Source organism: Schistocerca gregaria, chromosome 9 (assembly GCF_023897955.1).
Source record: "Schistocerca gregaria isolate iqSchGreg1 chromosome 9, iqSchGreg1.2, whole genome shotgun sequence".
NCBI classification, from domain to species: domain Eukaryota; kingdom Metazoa; phylum Arthropoda; class Insecta; order Orthoptera; family Acrididae; genus Schistocerca; species Schistocerca gregaria.
Genome location: NC_064928.1, coordinates 171,708,458 through 171,731,177, shown reverse-complemented (window position 1 = coordinate 171,731,177; position 22,720 = coordinate 171,708,458). Strand labels below are relative to the sequence as shown.

Sequence of the window (22,720 nt, the reverse complement as noted above, 5' to 3'; positions counted from 1 at the left end):
GCTGAAGTTCGTGCACCTGGCCATATTATTTAATTGCTATATAAAAGGCATGTTTGTGTTTTCTTTATTGTGATTATGATATTGGTTCAATTCAAAGAATAACTTTTAAAAGGAAAGTACTTAGGTCATAAAATGACCTATAACATTTGTGTCTTTAAGTGCTACAAAGTAATTTTACAAACTGATGACAGTCTGTACAGATCTGTGTCGCCATTGCACTTAATTTTTCCCTTATTTTATAGCATACATTGCGGTGCTGATGTACCATGAATTTTTGTACCTTCAAGAAATTTGTTGTTTAGTTTTACTATTATGTATCATTACATTTGTTGCCACAATCATTGTACATGTTTCATCATCATCAAACAAGCCACTAATTTTTTAAAAGTGGCTGCCATTTCATTTCTGCCTGTATAATATAATTATTGTATTACCTGACGGAATTAAAAAAAAAAGAGAGAAGTTGAAAATATTGGAAAATGAATTCTTTCTGTCTATGTTGGACAGTACAACTACAGTGTGACACCTAATGTGCTGTAGTCATTATGAGCTTCACTCTTTAGTTTTATGAGACTGATGTATGTGTCGCTACTACTGCCTTACTATGCGATATACACACACCTCTGCTAATACTGAACTATGATTAGCAGTGTCCTGCATGGTTGTCCATTCAATACAGACTAGGTTCCATAAATTCCATTGCCCATAAATTTTCCATATTGCTTTCTTTTTTGATATTGAATTTGAATGATGCCATTCCATTGTCTGGCATTTTGTTTCAGGCTCATAATGATAGAACCAGATTACGTTACCTGACTCAGTACTCATCAAAAAATCTTCTCCTTCTTTTCAAAGTCTCTGAAGAAAGTTTTGGGTGAAAGTTCGTAACTGAACTTCATGATATGAACTTCATGATATCTGGTCAGTAAACACAGGACCAACCAGGCATAAACTTCTTGATAAACCAAGCATAGAGGCATTTCCTGCACTGCGCTGCACCCTGGTGAATTTTTGTCCGATTTCATTCACAGTCTTCTCTAATTGATTTGTCAGCTCTTTCCTCATTGCACTCAGTGGAGATACATCAAGGATAACTATTATAAGGCTGATTTTCTAAGCTCGTGTTCCCATTTTCAAAGTATTGCACCCCTCACCTAACACTGTTGCTGCCCATGGGCCCATCTCCAAATACACATGATAGTCTGAGATGAATTTCACCAGCAGACTTTTCGTCTTTAACAAGGAATTCCACAGCAGCATGCTGTCAGAAATATTTCGTAAATTTAGCGTTTGGTTACGTGATTCAAGTTAACAACATAACTGTGTGTCGACACAGTGTAAAGGCTGTACACTACAACAGTGCAGACGTTTGCATCACATTGTTGGAATTTCAGCTGTAGCAGAACAGTTGCTTTTGCTTATTTGCTTCCAGCATGTGACTAAATATGCACGAGTTTAAAATTATTGCATTATACTTATAATTCTTTCACATACACAACACTGTGCATTTGAAAAGCACTTATCCTTAACAAACATAGGTATATCTACATCTACATCCATACTCCGCAAGCCACCTGAAGGTGTGTGGCGGAGGGTACCTTGACTACCTCTATCGGTTCTCCTGTCTATTCCAGTCTCGTATTGTTCGTGGAAAGAAGGATTATCGGTATGCCTCTGTGTGGGCTCTAATCTCTCTGATTTTATCCTCATGGTCTCTTCGCGAGATATACGCAGGAGGGAGCAATATACTGCTTGACTCCTTGGTGAACATATGTTCTCGAAACTTCAACAAAAGTCCGTACCTAGCTACTGAGTGTCTCTCCTGCAGAGTCTTCCACTGGAGTTTATCTATCATCTCTGTAACGCTTTAGCGATTACTAAATGATCCTGTAACGAAGCAGGCTGCTCTCCATTGGATCTTCTCTATCTCTTCTATCAACCCTGTCTGGTACGGATCCCACACTGCTGAGCAGTATTCAAGTAGTGGGCGAACAAGACAACTGTAACCTACTTCCTTCGTTTTCCTATTGCATTTCCTTAGGATTCTTCCAATGAATCTCAGTCTGGCATCAGCTTTACCAACGACCAACTTTATATGATAATTCCATTTTAAATCACTCCTAATGCATACTCCCAGATAATTTATGGAATTAACTGCTTCCAGTTGCTGACCTGCTATTTTGTAGCTAAATGATAAAGGATCTATCTTTCTATGTATTCGCAGCACATTACACTTGTCTACATTGAGATTCAATTGCCATTCCCTGCACCATGCGTCAATTCGCTGCAGATCCTCCTGCATTTCAGTACAATTATCCATTGTTACAACCTCTCAATATACCACAGCATCATCCGCAAAAAGCCTCAGTGGACTTCTGATGTCATCCACAAGGTCATTTATATATATTGTGAATAGCAACGGTCCTATGACACTCACCTGCGGCACACCTGAAATCACTCCTACTTCGGAAGACTTCTCTCCATTGAGAATGACATGTTGCATCCTGTTATCTAGGAACTCTTCAATCTAATCACACAATTGGTCTGATAGTCCATATGCTCTTCCTTTGTTCATTAAACGACTGTGGGGAACTGTATAGAACGCCTTTCGGAAGTCAAGAAACACGGCATTTACCCGGGAACCTGTGTCTGTGGCGCTCTGAGTCTCGTGGATGAATAGTGCGAGCTGGGTTTCACTTGATCGTCTTTTTTGAAACCCATGCTGATTCCTACGGAGTAGATTTTTAGTCTCCAGAAAAGTCATTATACTTTAACATAAAACATGTTCCAAAATTCTACAACTGATACACATTAGAGATATAGGTCTATAGTTCTGCACACCTGTTCAACGTTACATCTTGAAAACGGGGATGACCTGTGCCCTTTTCCAATTCTTTGGAACGCTACGCTCTTCTAGAGACCTACGGTACACTGCTGCTAGAAGGGGGGCAAGTTCCTTCGCATACTCTGTGTAAAATCGAACTGGTATCCCGTCAGGTCCAGCAGCCTTTTCTCTTTTGAGTAATTTTAATTGTTTCTCTATATCTTTGTTGTCTATTTCGATATGTACCATTTTGTCATCTGTGCGACAATGTAGAGAAGGAACTACAGTGCAGTCTTCCTCTGTGAAACAGCTTTGGAAAAAGACATTTAGTATTTCAGACTTTAGTCTGTCATCCTCTGTTTCAGTACCATTTTGGTCACAGAGTGTCTGGACATTTTGTTATGATCCACCTACCGCTTTGACATAAGACCAAAATTTCTTTGGTTTTTCTGCCAAGTCTGTTCATAGAACTTTACTTTCGAATTCATTGAACACCTCTCGCATAGCGCTCCTCACACTACATTTCGCTTCGAGTAATTTTTGTTTGTCTGAAGGCTTTGGCTATGTTAATGTTTGCTGTGAAGTTCCCTTTGCCTCCGCAGCAGTTTTATAACTTGGTTGTTGTACCACGGTAGATCTATTCCATCTCTTACAATCTTGCTTGGCACATACTCATCTAACACATATTGTACGGTGGTTTTGAACTTTGTCCACTGATCCTCAACACTAACTGTACTTTGGACAAAACTTTTGTGTTGAGCCGTCAGGTACTCTGAAATCTGCTTTTTGTCACTTTTGCTAAACAGAAAAATCTTTCTACTTTTTTTAATATTTTATTTACGGCTGAAATCATCGATGCAGTACCTGCTTTATGATCGCTGATTCCCTGTTCTGCATTAACTGTTTCTAATAGTTCGGGTCTGTTTGTCACCAGGTCTAATCTGTTATCGCCACGAGTCGGTTCTCTGTTTAACTGCTCAAGGTAGTTTTCAGATAAAGCACTTAAAAAAATTTCACTGCATTCTTTGTCCCTGCCACCCGTTATGAGCGTTTGAGTCTCCCAGTCTAAATCCGGCAAATTAAAATCTCCACCCAGAACGGTAACATGGTGGGGAAATCTACTCAAAATATTTTCCAAATTATCCTTCAGGTGCTCAGCCACAACAGCCGCTGAGCCAGGGGGCCTGTAGAGACATCCAATTACTATGTCTGAGCCTGTTTTAACCATGACCTTCACCCAAATTATTTCACATTTTGGATCTCCGTCAATTTCCTTTGATACTATTGCACTTCTTATCGCTATAAACACGCCTCCCCCTTCACTGTCCAGCCTGTCTCTGCGGTATACATTCCAATCTGAGTTTAGAATTTTATAACTGTTTACATCTGGTATATTTAATATAAAACTAATAGAACAGCACTTTAGATTTTAATTTTGCCCAACATCATGATTCAGTTCTGGGCCATATGGATAGTTAGCTGTAAGCTGTTCCTTGAGGTCTCGCTTAAATTTTTCACTCTCTGACCTTTCGAACTTGCTGCGTAAGGAGTTACAGTTCATGACTTCTTTTGATATGTGGACTGCTTTCCATTAGTTGGACTCTTTTGCTGTCTGAGTGAAAATCTTCCTTACTCCTTGCATTATAACCTAGAAATTGCGTACCCTGCTAGTAACTTTCCTTTTCACTATTACTATTGTAACTTTCACCATGACTCTTGTAGCAATGGTTCATTGAATAGTGCATCTAAATGTGTACAAATATTCTGCGCTGTAATCTTTATTTTGATGCGTATATTTATCCTTCTCTCTTTCCAGGTGTATAGGCAGCAGGCAGAGGGTGCCGATGAGGTGTACGCGATACTGATGCGCATGCTGGTGAATCCGCCAGAGAGCTGGCTTGTCGGTGTCCCGTCTCCGCCGACCGTCCAGCCAGACCTGGAGGCTGCCCTCGCACTACTGGAGCAGCATGCCAGCAAGATTCATCCTGTCAAAGTAAGTCTCTCTCTCTCTCTCTCTCTCTCTCTCTCTCTCTCTCTCTCGGGGGGTGGGGGGTGGGGGGGAATCATGGAAGATTAGAAACAATGCTCAAATGAAGTGGAATGCTTTGTGTGGTCCTGAAGGGTTTCAACATAAATAATAATAGAAACATGAAATTTGGAGAAGGTGTTGATCTTATGCTGTGCGCATCATTTGAAAAATGACAGTTATGAAGCTAGAACTACGAAAATTGGTGTTTGGTTTTTCAGTCAGAAATTTTAAAAAATATGTATTTTGTCATTTTTGGGAAATTGAGTGTGAGAGGGAGTAAAACAGTGGGTGGAAGGTTTTTTTTTAAATAAATAATTTTTAAAGAACCGCTAAAGCATTTTGAAAGCTATACCTGCGGAAACCTGAGTTCTTGCCTATTGATTTCTTTTTGTTCCATTGTGTCAAACAAAATTCATCTACAGTGATTTTCGTTAACCTAGAATATGCAATCGGTGACATAAAATGATGTAAGTGATTTTAAATCCCCAGAAAAATAGATATAAGCTAAAGGAAAAGGCAGACAAGATATGTTACATGTAAGAACCAAGTTAGAGAAATAATAATGAAATACCAAGAGAGAAGTGCTCAGGTTAAAACAGGGGTGAGACAGGCATGTAATCTTTCTCTCCTACTGGTCAATCTGTACATCAAAGAAACAATGAAGGAAATGAAAGAAAGGTTCAAGAGTGGGATAAAAGTTCAGAGTGAAAGGACAACAGTGATAAGAATCACATGGTTATCATTTGTGATAGTGGTGAGGATGAACACATAATATCAATTGAAAGTGAACCAAAGAAAGATAAAAACGTTATGAGGAGTAGCAGAAAAGAGATTAGTAATAATTTTAACATCAAAAAGGGGGTGACACATTAGGAAACGGGTTGGAATCCTGCTACCTCAGGATCAAAATAAGATGTACTGGACGAAGCTAGGAGGACGTAATAAACAGACGAGAACATGCAAAGAGGGTGTCCATCACTAAAAAAGTCTACTACTTTTAAATGTAAGACTATATAAGAGGAAGAAATTTCTGAGAATGCCCATAAGGAGCTCAGCATTGTGTGGTAGTGTATCGTGGACTGGGAAAATTAGAAAAGAAGAAAATAGAAGTGCTTGAGATGCGGTGCTGCAGAAAGATGCAGGACTTTGTAGTATTGCCAAGGGAAGAAATATGTAGAAAAAAATGAATATAAGAAATGAATAGATACCAGGATGGGTTAAGGCATCAGGGAATAATTTCCAGGTGCTAGAGAGCTGTAGATGTCAAAAATTGTAGGGGAAGACAGAGACAGGAATATCCAATGAATCAATGAGGGCATTAGGTATAAGTGCTACTCTGATACAAAGAGGCTGGCCAGTAGTAGTCATAATTGTCCACATCAAAACAGCCGAAAGACTGATTAAAAAAGGAAAAAGAGCAAATATTATTGTAAGTGAGTGTGAGTATCAGAAAAATTCAACCTACGTAAAAATTTCTAACATTTATTTTTATTATGTTTTTTTCCCCCATGACAGTAAATGACAGTGCAAAATAAAATGTTGGCCCAAACACAGTCATGATGTGGATCACATTCCTTTGTCTCTTGGGAAACTTCTACATGTATATCATTACACAATTTTGCCAAATTCATACTCCTGTAATGCTGCTCTTGAGCCAAGTGCAGTTTTATTCAAATTGCTTCTATTTGCATTTAGAAAGGTAGGTTGCAACTGAAAATGGATAGCTAAACAATTTTAATTCATTTTTGAGTCTACACAGGTCCTGATACCCTCTCTAAAAAATCTGACAAAGCCGCATAATTTTTGGTAGATAAATATCAAAACACATATGTAAGTAATTCTAGAGGTTGAAAAACATTAAAAAATGTTGTCTCTCCTGTACTGATCATTTCAAATAAATGCAGTTTGTTCATTAATTTTAAAATATACTTTCACAATCAATAATTATGCCTCTGGTAATTTCGGTTCAGCTTGGAGTGACTGTTAAGTTTAAAAATACTACCTGTGTTTTTATAGCCTTTAGTGATGTCTCCAGCATTAGGAGATGGAACTTTAGTCACAGAAAAGAGTTGTAGACCTCACGCTAATGCCCATAACAAACAAAAGTCACCAAGGCCTCATTAATTTTATCGCACACACTAATAATAACTAGATCTTTACATCAGAAGTGATCATCATCATCATCATTTAAGACTGATTATGCCTTTCAGCATTCAGTCTGGAGCATAGTCCCCCTTATAAAATTCCTCCATGATCCCCTATTCAGTGCTAACATTGGTGCCTCTTCTGATGTTAAACCTATTACTTCAAAATCATTCTTAACCGAATCCAGGTACCTTCTCCTTGGTCTGCGCCGACTCCTCCTACCCTCTACTGCTGAACCCATGAGTCTCTTGGGAAACGTTGTTTCTCCCATGCATGTAACATGACCCCACCATCTAAGCCTGTTCGCCTTGACTGCTACATCTATAGAGTTCATTCCCAGTTTTTCTTTGATTTCCTCATTGTGGACACCCTCCTGCCATTGTTCCCATCTACTAGTACCTGCAATCATCCTAGCTACTTTCATATCCATGACCTCAACCTTGTTGATAAGGTAACCTGAATCCACCCAGCTTTCGCTCCCATACAACAAAGTTGGTCGAAAGATTGAACGGTGCACAGATAACTTAGTCTTGGTACTGACTTCCTTCTTGCAGAAGAGAGTAGATCGTAGCTGAGCCCTCACTGCATTAGCTTTGCTACACCTTGCTTCCAGTTTTTCACTATGTTGCCATCCTGTGAGAATATGAATCCTAAGTACTTGAAACCGTCCACCTGTTCTAACTTTGTTCCTCCTATTTGGCGCTCAATCCATTTATACCTCTTTCCCACTGACATTACTTTCGTTTTGGAGATGCTAATCTTCATACCATAGTCCTTACATTTCTGATCTAGCTCTGAAATATTACTTTGCAAACTTTCAATCAAATCTGCCATCACAACTAAGTCATCTGCATATGCGAGACTGCTTATTTTGTGTTAACATATCTTAATCTCACCCAGCCAGTCTATTGTTTTCAACATACTATCCATAAATAATATGAACAACAGTGGAGACAAGTTACAGCCTTGTCTTACCCCTGAAACTATTCTGAACCATGAACTCAATTTACTGTCAACTCTAACTGCTGCCTGACTATCCATGTAAAGACCTTTAATTGCTTGCAAAAGTTTGCCTCCTATTCCATAATCTTGTAGAACAGACAATAACTTCCTCCTAGGAACCCGGTCATATGCCTTTTCTAGATCTATAAAACATAGATACAATTCCCTGTTCCACTCATAACACTTCTCCATTATTTGCTGTAAGCTAAAGATCTGGTCCTGACAACCTCTGAGAGGCCTAAACCCACACTGATTTTCATCCAATTGGTCCTCAACTAACACTCACACTTTCCTTTCAACAATACCTGAGAAGATTTTACCCACAACGCTGATTAAAGAGATACCTCTGTAGTTGTTACAATCTTTTCTGTTTCCATGTTTAAAGATTGGTGTGATTACTGCTTTTGTCTAGTCTGATTGAACCTGTCCCGACTCCCAGGCCATTTCAATTATTCTGTGTAGTCATTTAAGACCTGACATTCCACTGTATTTGATGAGTTCCAACTTAATTTCATCCACCCCAGCTGCTTTATTGCACTGCAATCTATTGACCATTTTCTCCACTTCCTCAAATGTGATCCTTTTTCCATCATTATTCCTATCCCATTCTACCTCGAAATCTGAAACATTACTGATCATATTTTCACCTACATTGAGCAACTCTTCAAAATATTCCCTCCATCTGCCCAAGGCATCCACAGGATTCACCAGCAGTTTTCCTGACCTGTCCAAAATACTTGTCATTTCCTTCTTACCTCCCTTTCGAAGATCGCTAATTACACTCCAGAATGGTTTTCCACCAGCTTGACCCATAGTCTCCAACCTGTTTCCAAAGTCTTCCCAAGGTTTCTTCTTGGATGCTGTAATTATCTGTTTGGCTTTGTTTCTTTCTTCAACATAATTTTCTCTGTCTACCTGAGTTCTAGTATGTAGCCAATTTTGATACGCCTTCTTTTTCCTTTTACAGGCTTCCTTGACTGTGTCATTCCACCAAGCTGTTTGCTTCATCGTACTTTTACACACTACTGTTCCAAGACATTATTTAGCCACTTCTAGTACCGTGTCCCTGTAACTTGTCCATTCCTTTTCCAATGACTGTAACTGACTACATACAAATAACTGGTACCTTTCTGAGATCGCTGTTATGTACTTGTGCCTGGTTTCCTTATCCTGAAGTTTCTCCTCTCTTATCCACCTACATATGGACCTGACCTCCTGCACTTTCGGCCTCACAATCCCAATTTCACTGCAGATTAAATAATGATCAGTGTCATCAAAGAATCCCCTGAATGCGCGTGTGTCCCTCACAGCCTTCCTGAATTCCTGATCTGTTATTATATAGTCAATGACAGATCTGGTTCCCCTGCCTTCCCAAGTGTACCGGTGACTGTTCTTATGTTTAAATAAAGGAGTTTGTGATTGCTAAGCCCATACTGGCACAGAAATCCAAGAGTTGTTTCCCGTTCCTGTTGGCCTCCATATCCTCTCCAAATTTACCCATAACCTTTTCATACCCTTCTGTTCGATAACCAATCCTGGCATTAAAATCACCCATGAGCAGAACACTGTCCTTGTCCTTTACTCTAACAACTACATCAGTGAGTGCCTCATAAAAACTATCCATCTTATCTTGATCTGTCCCTTCACAATGTGAATATACTGACACAATCCTAATTTTCTTGCTAGACATTCTCAAATCTATCCACATCAGTCGTTCTTTTACATACCTTATTGCAACTACGCTGGGTTCCATTTCTTTCCTGATGTAACGCCCTACACCCCATTGTGCTATTCCTGCTTTGACTCCTGACAGGTAGACCTTGTATTCTCCCACTTCCTCTTCTTTCTCACCCCTTACCCGAATGTCACTAACAGCTAAAACGTCCAGCCCCATCTTACTTGCAGCCTCTGCCAGCTCTGCCTTCTTCCCAGAATAGCCCCCATTGATATTAATAGCTCCCCATCTCATTACCATTTGTTTGCCAAGTCGTATCTTAGGAGTCCCTGGTTTGTCAGTTAGAGATGGGACTCCGTCACCTCGAAAGGTCCAAGGCATTTTGCTCTGATTGTTGCCAGCATCATATTTAAAGTACCAGGGAAGCAGGTTGCTAGCCTTACCTGCCCCGAATCCCATTGGGTTTTACCTCCAACAGCTGAGGGACTAACAGATGGATTTGGTAGTCTTTGCCATATGAACACAAAGTGACCAAGCCTCAGAATATGTCTGAGATGCCCAGCCTTATTCCAAAGTAACTGGTATCCTGACTGTCGGGACCACTTACTTGGCCACTCATACGTTGCCTGTGGTTCATGAACTAGGATATGACTACAGGAACCCACACCATGAACCAGAAGTGTTCTATTAAAATAATTTAAATCTGTCTTAATATTGGCGAGGAAGGCTGCGTATAAGCAACACAACAAGGTGTTTGGTCACAGTGAAGTAGGGCCAGCTGGAACAGCCTGGCATAAGGGAAAAGAAAGAGTAGATAGTGCTAACAGATATAATGCAAATAATACACATAGTCATTAATTTGATCCAAATTGACACGCAACACTGGTAACCAGAAGATAAAGATAGCCACAGTGTTAAACTCAAGTTGTCAATTGATACTAGCTTTATAGCTTTGCAATCTGGAAATACTGTATGTTTTTCTTGAAACAGGCCCTGACGGCGCTTCCAGATCGAGTCCCTCTGATCCGCATCAAGCACTTCCTCGAGTCGAGTCTGCAGCACAAACTGAGTGAGCGCAGAACGACACAGGTTCTCAAGGGTCTACTCTACGCTGAACATTTACAGGTGAGCTCCTTCGTGAAACTTACGACCATACCATTGGTGTGATGCTCTATATTAGGCATATACAAATCACCAGAGAGTCAGGTAAATGGCTTTCTAAAAGAGCTAGAAGTTCTGTTAGACAATGCTTAATAGTAGCAGGTGATCTAAATATTAACACACTGAAAGAAAACCGTTAAACAAGTAGTTTAAGTGATCCAATCAACACTTATGATCTAAATCTAGTAGTATATGGTCCCAAAAGGTACAGTAAAGATATAGAAACATTTATAGATCTGTAATTACCAATATAGCACAATACAGACAAAAAGTACATTGGTGACCACTATGGGATATTAGTAGAGGTATCAGATAAGATATCAATTTCAGAAAATATCTTTAAAGAGTTACAGCAAACAAAAGCAAGCAGACACATGGAGGCTACAAAGATTAATGCAGTCTGAAGGCTGGAGCAATATATACTAAACACTAAGTGTAAATATGGTAAGGAAATCATTCACCAAAGCATTATCCTGTTACAGAGATCTTGTATATCCATTAGTATGTAGGAGTACAAATGTTAAGTGCAATAAAAATTGGGTCAAAGCGGATGTAAAAGGAAAGAGGGAAGAGGTAAAAACTATGTATGAGCAATCTCAGACAAGAAACTTCCTGGCAGATTAAAACTGTGTGCCGGACCGAGACTCGAACTCGGGATCTTTGCCTTTCGCGGGCAAGTGCTCTACCAACTGAGCTACCCAAACACGACTCACGCCCCGTCCTCACTGCTCTACTTTTGTCAGTACCTCACCTCCTACCTTCCAAACTTTACAGAAGCTCTTCTGTGAACCTTGCAGAACTAGCACTCCTGAAAGAAAGGTTATTGCAGAGACACGGCTTAGCAACAGCCTGGGGGATGTTTCCAGAATGAGATTTTCACTCTGCAGCGGAGTGTGCGCTGGTATGAAACTTCCTGGCAGATTAAAACTGCCGCACAAGGCAAAGGTCCCGAGTTCGAGTCTCGGCCCGGCACACAGTTTTAATCTGCCAGGAAGTTTCATACCAGCGCACACTCCACTGCAGAGTGAAAATCTCATTCTGGAATCTCAGAGAAATGTAACAAGAGCAAATGGTGATGCCTATAGGGACAAGAAGAGATTGTATAGAACCTGATTAAAGAAACCAAATCCAGTTATTACATAAACAATTACAGCTTCTAATAATGTCACAAAGACCACATGGTCACACATAAAGAAAGAGAGCAAAGATGTAGACATGTAAAACAGTGAGAACCTAACTATAAAGAAAAATGGTAAGGAAATCGAGGACTCTAAAGAAGTCACTAGTATTTTAAAGAAACATTGTGTTGAGGTAGTGGACAAATTAATAAAGCGAAAATCCTCCTGACATAAAATACATACAAGACAAAAATTTGTTCCTTCTCCCAACAAATGAACCTGAATTAGTAAAAATTATAAACCAATTAAAAACAAAAAAATACTGATGGACTGGATAGTATATCTACTAGACTAATTAAATGCTACCTGCAGTGGATGGTAAACCTCCAAATTTTCTCTTATATATTTAACCAAGGAAGAAGTAATAGTCCCAAAATACTTTTAAATAGTAAAGTGATCACTATTTTCATAGGAGGCAGACAGAAAGAACTAGGAAATTACCAACCAATAACTACTACATATCTCTTATGTAAAATAATAGAATATGTAATAAAAGATACAATACAAAATTTATAGAAAAATGTGGTAATTTGAATGATGGACACTATAGGTTTAGGAAGGGTAGATCCACCAATACAGCAATAGCTGAATTTATAGCATTGAAACTAAGGTGATAGACCAACAAAAGAAAGTTTGTAGTATGTTTCTTGACCTTTCAAAAGCTTTTGATTGCATGTGCCACAGTATATTATTTGAAAACCTTAAGTGTTATGGTATAAGGGAGAAAGCAGCCAGTTCATAAAATCATTCATGGAAAATATAGATTAGTTTGTAGAAACAACACAACATGTGAACAATACCATTGCAAATGTCTACTGAAATTTTGAATTTGTTAAACATGGAATGCCTCAAGCATCAATGCTGGGCTCACTACTTTTTATTTTGTATGTACATGATATGCCCAAAATAGTAGGTGAGAGTGCTGTCACGTATGCAGATGACACTTAATTTGTTATAAGTAGTGTTTCAGTAGGCAACTTGTAAAAGCAAGCTTCTCTAAATATGGAAAATAGAAACAATTATTTCACAGGAAATAATATTTTTTATAAACGTAAATAAAACCACATATATGCAAATACATGCAAACAAACCACCTAACTTGAACGTATTACTGTCAAGCTTGGAGATGTTGCTCTAATAGAGATAGACACTTATAAATTCCTGGGCATGACAATGGACAGGTACCTGATGTACGAGAAGCATATAAATAATAGTCATAAAGCCAGTTCATGTATATCTCTAATGAGGAAAATTTGAAGGACAATAAACACACAAACACTGCCAACAGTGTACTATGGGCTAAGTCATTCACAAATTTCGTATGGTATGCTGATCTGGGGAAATTCTACTAATGTGCAAATACAAAGATTACTAAAGCTAAAAAAGAAAAAAGGCTGTAAGATGCATAAAAAAATTACCTCCAAGAGATTTCTGCAGAAATAAATTCGGAGAACTAAACATATCAACAGTGGTGTCGCTATACGTATATGAAACAAGTATTTATGGAAAAAGTAAACATGCTGCAGTGTTAAACAGAGGTATTCATAACTATAACACAAGAAATAAAAATGATTATCATGTTTAAGGAAATTGTCTCAAATTAACAAAGAGCCTGTAAGAGCAGGATGCCTTCTATGCAATGGTTTGGCAAACTGTATAAAGATAATCGAAAGCATGCCTGCCTTCAAAAATAAACTGAAATGTCATTTGATTAAAACTTATCCATACATGTTAAAGAATACCTTGGGTCAAAAATTTAATGTAATGTTTCATATGTAACTGCAAATATGTAGAAAATTTTCAGAAAGCATAAAGTGATTTTAGTCTTTGATAACACTGTTCGACATGGGTTCTATTTCTGATATTAAAGTATGTGCTTCTAGACCATTTTACCGTGCATTCACAATTCATGGCAAACACAGAGACGTTATAGAGAAATACGGGTATGTTGCCGCATCCAGTAGCGATAGAACATGATAATTTCTTGTGGGAAGAATCGGACATCATTAGGTTATCCCCCACCACACCTATGTCATTAAGACCACCTGAAACATCTCATTAACTCGAACGGTGACAGCCGGTCGCCGCCTCGGCAGTACAGCTTCACACCTCCTAGAGGCAGGTGCATTGAGTTGACAACAGTGGTGTTAGCCGCAATTTGTGTCAGTCTTAACGAGTGGATGTTTTGGCTGACATGTAACTGTCTGTCATATTTCCGAGCACGGTTGAATTTTTTAGTTCCTGTGTGTAAACCGATTGAGCCTGGTGCAGAAGATAAAACGATTGCTTATTTTTACACATCAGCATTCCTCTAGTTCCCTACTATTAGTTTAATACAGGTGTATTACCAAAGTGGTATTTTTAAATTTGCAGAAATGCCACGTGGTCGTGGATGTCGATATAAGCTGGACAACTTCTGCTACATCTGTGGGAAGTTCACTTTTGCCAGAAATAGGAAGAAAATTTCTTCAGTCATAAAGAAAGCATACAAACATTACTTTGGAGTAGAGGTAGGACACCAAGATAAAGAATGGGCACCACACTTCTGTTGTGCTACATGTTACTGCAAACTAATTCAGTGGTGGAAAGGTAAAGAGAATATGGCGTTGTTTGCTGTTCCCATGGTGTGGGGGGAGCCTAAGGACCATGTTACTGATTGTTATTTCTGTCTAACAAAAATTCAGGGTTTTACAAACAAAAAGTCGAAGAGGCACATTGTTTACCCAGATCTGCCTTCAGCGAGAATGCCAGTGCAGCATTCCGACAACCTTCCAGTACCTTCAAAAGCTCGAGGTCAAATTCCGAGTGACAATGAAATAAGTAGTACTGAAGAAATCACAGATGATGATTTTTTTTATATTACTGCACAAGTGAGTCATCGCCACATTTGTTAACACAGGCAGATTTAAATGATTTAGTACGTGATCTAGGATTAAGTAAACAAAAGGCGCAGCTGCTTGGTTCAAGATTACAAGACTATAATCTACTGCACCAAAGTACTAAAGTCAGTGTGTTCAGGTACAGAGAACATGCCTTTATTTCTTATTTTTCAACTGACAATGCACTGACATTTTGCAATGACGTTGCTGGCCTGATGAAAGTGCTGAACTTCACTTATAATTCACAGGAGTGGAGACTTTTCATAGATGCATTGAAAACAAGTCTGAAGGGTGTTTTGCTCCATAACAGAAATAAAATACCCTCTGTTCCAGTAGCTTACGCTAGTTTGACAAAAGAGAATTACGAATTCGTACAAAGGATGCTAAATTCATTAAAATACAATGAACACAAATGGAAAATATGTGCACATTTCAAGGTAATTGCTATGGTACTGGGAATGCAACAAGGCTACACAAAGTATGCCTGTTTTCTTTGCGAGTGGGATAGTCGAGACCGAAATTCTCACTACGTGAAAAAGAAATGGTCTAGGCGAAGATGGAAAGTTGGAGAAAAGAATGTACAACGTGAAAGTCTGGTAGCTCCTGAATATATACTACTTCCTCCGCTTCACATCAAACTTGGCCTGATGAAACAATTCGTGGAGGCCATGGATCCAACAGGCTGTAGGTTTGCATATCTAGCTACCAAATTCCCCCGTCTTTCAACTGCAAAAATAAAGGAAGGTGTATTCGTGGGCCCACAAATCAGTGAGCTGCAGAAAGATGCAAATTTTGAAGCATGTTTAACTGATGAAGAAAAAACCGCATGGGTCTGTTTCAAGATGGTGTTGGAAAACTTCCTCGGAAGAAGAAGAGCTACTAACTACAAAGCAATGGTGAAGGATATGATCAAAGCATATCAGGATTTGGGGTGCAATACGTCTTTGAAGGTACATATGATGGACTCTCATCTGGACTACTTCACAGAGAGTTGTAGTGACGTATCGGATGAACATGGGGAAAGATTCCATAATGGCATTTCTACCATAGAAAGGCACTATGAAGGGAAGTGGGTACCTTCTATGTTAGCAGATTATTGCTGGAATATCATTCGAGAGAAGAAAGATTCACAATACAAGAGAAAAAAGTGATGTGCATTACAAGGCAGTGGCTCATTGTTTGTCAATTTTCTGTAATTTCTCATGTCAAATAAATGCTTCAAGGTGTATACACAAAGGTTACTGTGTTATATGTTAGATCCCACCCTCCATTAATGTGATGAACTTATAACATCATAAAGATGTGCATTTGTTTGTTGAATTTCACCTCACATTTGCTGCACTATATCAGAAACTGAAAAGAGAAATAAATTGTGATTACTCATAAACTATCCCTGACAGAAAAAAACCAAAAACAGTTTTCAATTCAGCACTCAAAATACAACTAGGATCACAATATTTTTTTTATCAGAAATAGAAAAAAAGGTTTTTTTGTAGAACAGTGTAATTACATATGTACATAGTGCTTCTTTATTTAATTATTTTAGAGGCTGTTCCTGAAGAAATAAGTCATTTTACTGATATATGTATATAATTATTTATTTCTGAAACTTGTAATTTTTCAAACTTCATGTGAACTTGTCCAATACCGTTGTACAGAATGGTCCACAGACATAAATAAACAGATATGTGAGCTTGCAGGAGTAAGAGAAGAGAGAGAGAGAGAGAGAGAGAGAGAGAGAGAGAGAGAGAGAGAGAGTGTTTCATTCACATTTGGACTGTACTGGACCATGTGATCTATAAGAAAGGGCACACTTTGAAATAGGATTAGTGTTTCATAACTGTAAGTAGGCTGTGCCTAAATTGTGTTTCAATTCTAATTTTGCAGGTGCAGGAGATGAGGATGCAGTACGAATCTCAGAGCATTACCATGACGGAGTTCAACGTGTGTCCTGTCTGTAAGAAGCGGTTTGGAAATCAGAGGTAACTGCTTGTCTTATAGTGTTAGGTATAATTCACCTAACAAAACATTACCAGTGCAAGAAATGGGAATTAATCACCTGATCTGCAAAGAGTGGAAGTGAGGGTAGTTACGCTCTGACAGTTGCAGTCTGTATGTATAAAATCTTTTATCTTTCCCTTTGCTTGTGATCTGTATTTGTAGTCTGCATCACATAAGAAGGCACTTCCCTGCAAAAGGGTGGATCGACAGGGAAGGGTGAAGGGGATATAGTTTGCGTAAGCATAGCGACAGAGGCTGGGCAGACAAATTCAGTGTTGCCAAACTGTGTCACTGCTGACATCGATTGGGGTCATTTGTCCACGGTACATCATATTATATGTTCAAATCTACAGCAGAGAAAATCTTAATTCACATCTTGACAATCTTGTGTCTACTGCTCCACAGCTATCATCACATGACGTTCAGAGGCAAAAACAGCTGACGTAGCTTCGTGAAGTCACTAGGTACAAATTTTCTCAAAAAAGATTACTGTCTAGTGACAAAGTCGGATTACTGGGTACAATATTTGCCACTTTAAAGTAATTTCCACTGTATTATAAGTAAAAATATAATATATAACAATATTAACTTCAAACTTAAGCTGAAATCGTTATAATTCCTTGATAAGACCTTCTACTCCATGGAGTTTTTTAAAAAAAAATGTGTAACTTTAGGATGTATATGTGTGTTTGACTGCATATTAATGAAAATCACTGTAGGTAAGAATTGAATTATTGGTGGCAAAAGACTACTGCATAAATGGTCAGTATGTTTTCACATGTTTCACTGTCAAAGAGCATTATTAGAGGAAACTAACTTGTTCGATATTACTGTGAGACATTGCATTTATGATCCACGGAACAAGCAAACAGTTAACCATCTTTTCCAAATAACTCAAGGAAATACTAAACCATTGACACTTCGACAGGTAATGCTCCCTTACAATTTTAAAACGTATTCCAATTCATGCCTGGAAAATAACAGAGCGTTGCCTGTTGAAGTATCGGAATTTTTGACAAATTTACCCTCAACACAGTCTGGCGAGGTACTACAGTACATGCTGGGAAAGCTTAAATATCACAACTAACAAGCTGCTTTTCCTTGGGCAGTATGTTGTAATGTTGTAAATGTCTGCATACTTCTTAAATTCCCAATCAATAAAAGGTAATAAGAAATTTTTCACTCTGCAGTGAAATATGTGCTGGGGCTGAGGATTAGATTTCCTCTCTGAAATGGAGTTTGTACTGATATGAAATTTCCTGGCAGATTAAAACTGTGTACCAGACTAAGACTCAAACTCTGGACCTTTGCATTTCACAGGCAAGTACTGTGCCCACTGCCAACCATTCAATTTCAATCTGCCACTAAAGTGTCATGTCAACACACACTCCACTGCAAAGTGAAAATCTCATTCCGTAAACATTCCCCAGGCTGTGGCTAAAATGTGTCTCTGCAATACTCTTCCAGAAATGGTAGTCCTGCTAGTTTCACAACAGAACTTCTGTGAGTTTGGAAGATAGGAAATGATGAGGTACTGGCAGAAGTAAAGCTCTGATGAAAGGCCATGAGGCTTGCCTGAGTAGCTCAGTTGGTAGAGCACTTGCCAGTAAAAGGTAAAATCCCGAATTCAAGAGTCAGTCCAGCACACACCTTTAATCTATTAGGAAGTTTCAACAAAGTGTCTGCATCATAATTCCATCTGATTCTGTGCCTGAAACCTCTGATTGTATTGGGTGGTTCAAAAAGAGTGTCAGTTGTGCTATATCAAAGTAAGAAATCTATTTTTATAAAAAGCACAAACAAAAAACATAAACACGTTCATCTAGACTTCCCATTTCATGTACGAAAAATGTGAAGTGTATGACCTCTACTGCACTAGTATGCAAGAACTCTGTCCATGAAATTCACTTTGACTGCATGACAAGATTCCGGATCCATTTTCTGACAACTCGTCGAATCTCCTCCAAGTCATGGATGTTTTGAGCTTATTAGCTTACACCTCCGACTTGAGACAATCCCAAAGGAAGAAGTCACAAACAGTTAAGTCACACGGCCTTAGTGCCCATTGATGATCAGTGTTGCGCAAAATGAGGTGATCTGGAACTGCTTGTTGAACAACTGAATTGTTTCACAGGAATTATGGCAGGTGACACCACCCTGCTGAACCCACAACTCTTCAATGTCCATTTCATCCAAATGAGGCAACAAAAACTCCCTCACCAACGCGTGGTATGGGTGTCCATTGACTACCACAGATTGTCCTGCCTCATCTTAAAAGAAGAAGAAGAAGAAGGGCCGATGACGCCAACCGATCAAAAGCTGCACCAGACTGTCACTCGTTGTGCGTTGTGTATGCGTTTCCGCTTCTTGAATTATGCAAGGATTTTCTGATCCCCAGATGCAGCAGTTGAGCTTATTTATGAAACCATTTAAGTGGAAATGTGTGTCATCACTGAAGATGATTTTGTTTATGAAGCTGTTGTCCTCCTGTCAGAACCTAGTCAACAAACTGACATCTCTTCTGGTGATCTGTCACTTTCACCTGAATTTTACAGGGCTGGTAAAGGAGAGCATCCCAGAGAATTCTCCATACTGAAGAACAGGTTAAGCCCAATTGTTGGGAACAATGATGAATGATTTCGTTGGGCTAACAACCACACTGTCACAAATCACTGCAATTTTCTGCTGACTTCAGTCCGAACGATGTCACCAAGGACTTGTAAGGTTTACTGTTGAACCTGTTTCAAAGAACTTTTTCATGACTCTGCAAACTGTTGATTCATACAGTGCTTCACTATGCCCTAGAATTGCACAAAGTCATGTGACAGTTGCTGCATAACTTCTCCATTCAGATAAAACGTTTTCACGATTAGCATAACGTTGTGCTCAAGTGAACTGCTCCATGGTTACACATCAAATGTGAGAAATTCAAACTGAGTCAACAGTCGGAATGTTCCTGGCAATAGAAAAAAACCAAAACAATGTCACCAACTGAAAAACAAAAATTTACCATACGTTTCAAAACTGGCCCTCTTTCTGAACCACCCTTTAATATTTATGATGATAGGATCAAGGCTTATATCCATTTTCATCTCACTGTCAAAGTTTTCTTCCTGAAGCTTTCCTGGGCACTGCACACACACACACACACACACACACACACACACACACACACACACCGTCCTTGCTGAAGGAGAGATAATGGTTGTCCTTGCCTTAATTATATATGTGGTGTCTGTTCTTTCAGACACGTCCAAAGGAAAAACACAATTTTGACCCTGCAGTCACTATGAATCAAAGACCCAAAGGAAGTAATGACATTAGTACCCGAGGTCATTGATTTATATCAGTGGGGAAAGTGAGTTACGAGGCTAATGGGCAAGGGGCAAAACATCAGTAGTGTGTGGTTAAGTTGAGAATTTGGGTCTGACAGGAGATGTGCTAGGGAGTCCATGTAGTTGCAATGACCACTGTGTCCAGATCGAACAGCAGTCAGCATATCTGCATAGTAAGCAAGAGACCTGGGGTTCAAATCGCAGTCCAGCACAAATTTTTAACTCTTCCCATTGATTTAAATCAATGCCCTGTTGCAGCTATTGTCATTAATTCCAAGGTCATGGAATGTGTCATTACACGAAATTACAACATAAAAGTAATAACAGATAAAAATAAAATGTTTATGCACCTAAAAAAAAAAAAGACAAGCCATACGTTTAAGTAAACACAGTCAAAATGCAACAAGAATCAGCTTAATTTTTCAAGGAACTCTTCGACGAAATAGGAGGAGTGACCCCTCAGGAAACTCTTCAGTTTCGATTTGAAAGCGCATGGATTACTGCTAAGATTTTTGATTTCTAGTGATAGCTTATTGAAAATGGATGCAGCAGTATACTGCACATCTTTCTGCACAAGAGTTAAGAAAGTCCGATCCAAATGCAGGTTTGATTTCTGCCCGGTAGTAACTGAGTGAAAGCTGCTTATTCTTGGGAATAAACTAATATTGTCAACAAGAAATGACAGTGAGGAATATATATGTTGAGAGACCAATGTCAGAATACCCAGAATCATGAACAGGTGTCGGCAAGAGGCTCGTCAACTTACACCACTTATTGCTGGAACTGCCCGTTTCTGAACCAAAAATATCCTTTTATAATGGGAAGAGTTACCCCAACATATAATACCATACAACATAAGCAAACGAAAATAAGCAAAGTAGACTAATTTTCGTGTCAAACAATCACTCACTTCAGGTAATGTTTGAATAGTAAAAAGGGCAGCACTAAGTCTTTGAACAATATCCTGAACATGGGCTTTCCACGGCGGTTCATTATCTTTCTGAACACCTAGAAATTTTAACTGTTCAGTTTCACTAATCATATGCCCATTCTGTGAGATTAAAACATCAGGTTTTGCTAGAAACTGTAAAAACTGAGTCTTGCTGTTATTTAGCGTTAAATTATTCTGTACAAGCCATGAACTTACGTCATGAACTGCACTATTTGAAACCGAGCCAGTGTTGTACACAACATCCTTTACTGTGTCATTAGATATTTTAGAGGTATCTGTAATACTAGAGGGCATATCATTTATATAAACAGGAAACATGAGTGGCCCCAACACTGATCGCTAGAGCATCCTCCACTTGACCTTACCCCACTCAGACCCCACATCACAGCCATTCTCAGCACTGTGAATAATGATCTTTTGCTGTCTGTTGCTAAAGTTAAGAGGTGAACCAATTGTGAGCTACTCCCTGTATTCTGTAATGGTCCATCTTCTGGAGCAATATTTTGTGACCAACACAATTAAACGCCTTAGTTAAGCCAAAAAATATGCCTAGCATTCGAAACCTTTTGTTTAACCCATCCAGTAACTCACAGAGAAAAGAGAATATAGCATTTTCAGTTGTTAAACGACTTCTAAAGCTGAACTGTACATTTGATAGCAAATTGTGTAATGTAAAATGATCAATTATCCTTTTCAATAACTTTAGCAAACACTGATGAAATAGAAATAGGTCTAAAATCGTCTACATTTTCCCTTTCTCCCTTTTTATAAAGCAGCTTTACTACTGAGTACTTTAATCATTCAGGAAACTGACCATTCCTAAAGGAAAAATTACAAATATGGCTAAATATATGGCTAACATGTACAGGTAGGTACTCCATTATATCCATGAGAGTCCTTAGTCTTGAGAGATTTAATTATTGACTCCCCCCTTGTCTGTATCACAGAGGAGTATTTCAGACATCAATCTTGGTAAGGCATTTGCCAAGAGAGTTATTTGATTCCCTGTAGAAACTAAATATTTATCTAATTCACCAGCAATGCTCAGAAAATGTTTGTTAAATACTGAACATATATCTTATTTATCAATAATATAAATATTTTTTACTACGAACTGACTTTATATTGTCGACCTTGTGCTGCTGACCAGACACTTCCTTCACAACTGCCCATATGCTTTAAATTTTATCCTGTGAATTAGCTATTCTATGCATACCATATCCTCTTTGCCTTCGTAATAACATTTTTCAGCGACTTACAGTATGGGCTACTGTAGCTTGATTGTGACTACTCTAACATTTTGATATAATTTCCACTTTGTTCTACGTGATATCGTTATCCCACTAGTCAGCCGTCCACGCTGCCTTTTATTGCTAGTACCCCATTTAGAACATTCTAATGGGAAGCAACTCGCAAAGAGCATGAGAAACGTATTAAGGAAAGCATTATATGTGTCATCTACGTTATCAGCACTATAAACATCCTGCCACTCCTGTTTCTTGATGAGGTTTAAAAAACTCTTTATTGCTGTTGGATTAA

At 38.7% G+C, this 22,720-nt stretch overlaps 1 protein-coding gene across 2 annotated transcripts in view; it reads left to right on the top strand.

Moving 5' to 3' along the window:
* Positions 1–22,720, top strand: part of LOC126291697 (vam6/Vps39-like protein) — a 100,789-nt gene that overhangs the window by 72,449 nt on the left and 5,620 nt on the right. For both annotated transcript variants that reach the window (XM_049985325.1, XM_049985326.1), the window contains exons 14-16: positions 4,641–4,817; positions 10,666–10,800; positions 16,781–16,875. In XM_049985325.1, coding sequence (XP_049841282.1) covers positions 4,641–4,817; positions 10,666–10,800; positions 16,781–16,875 — 407 coding nt within the window. The remainder of the gene's footprint in view (positions 1–4,640; positions 4,818–10,665; positions 10,801–16,780; positions 16,876–22,720) is intronic.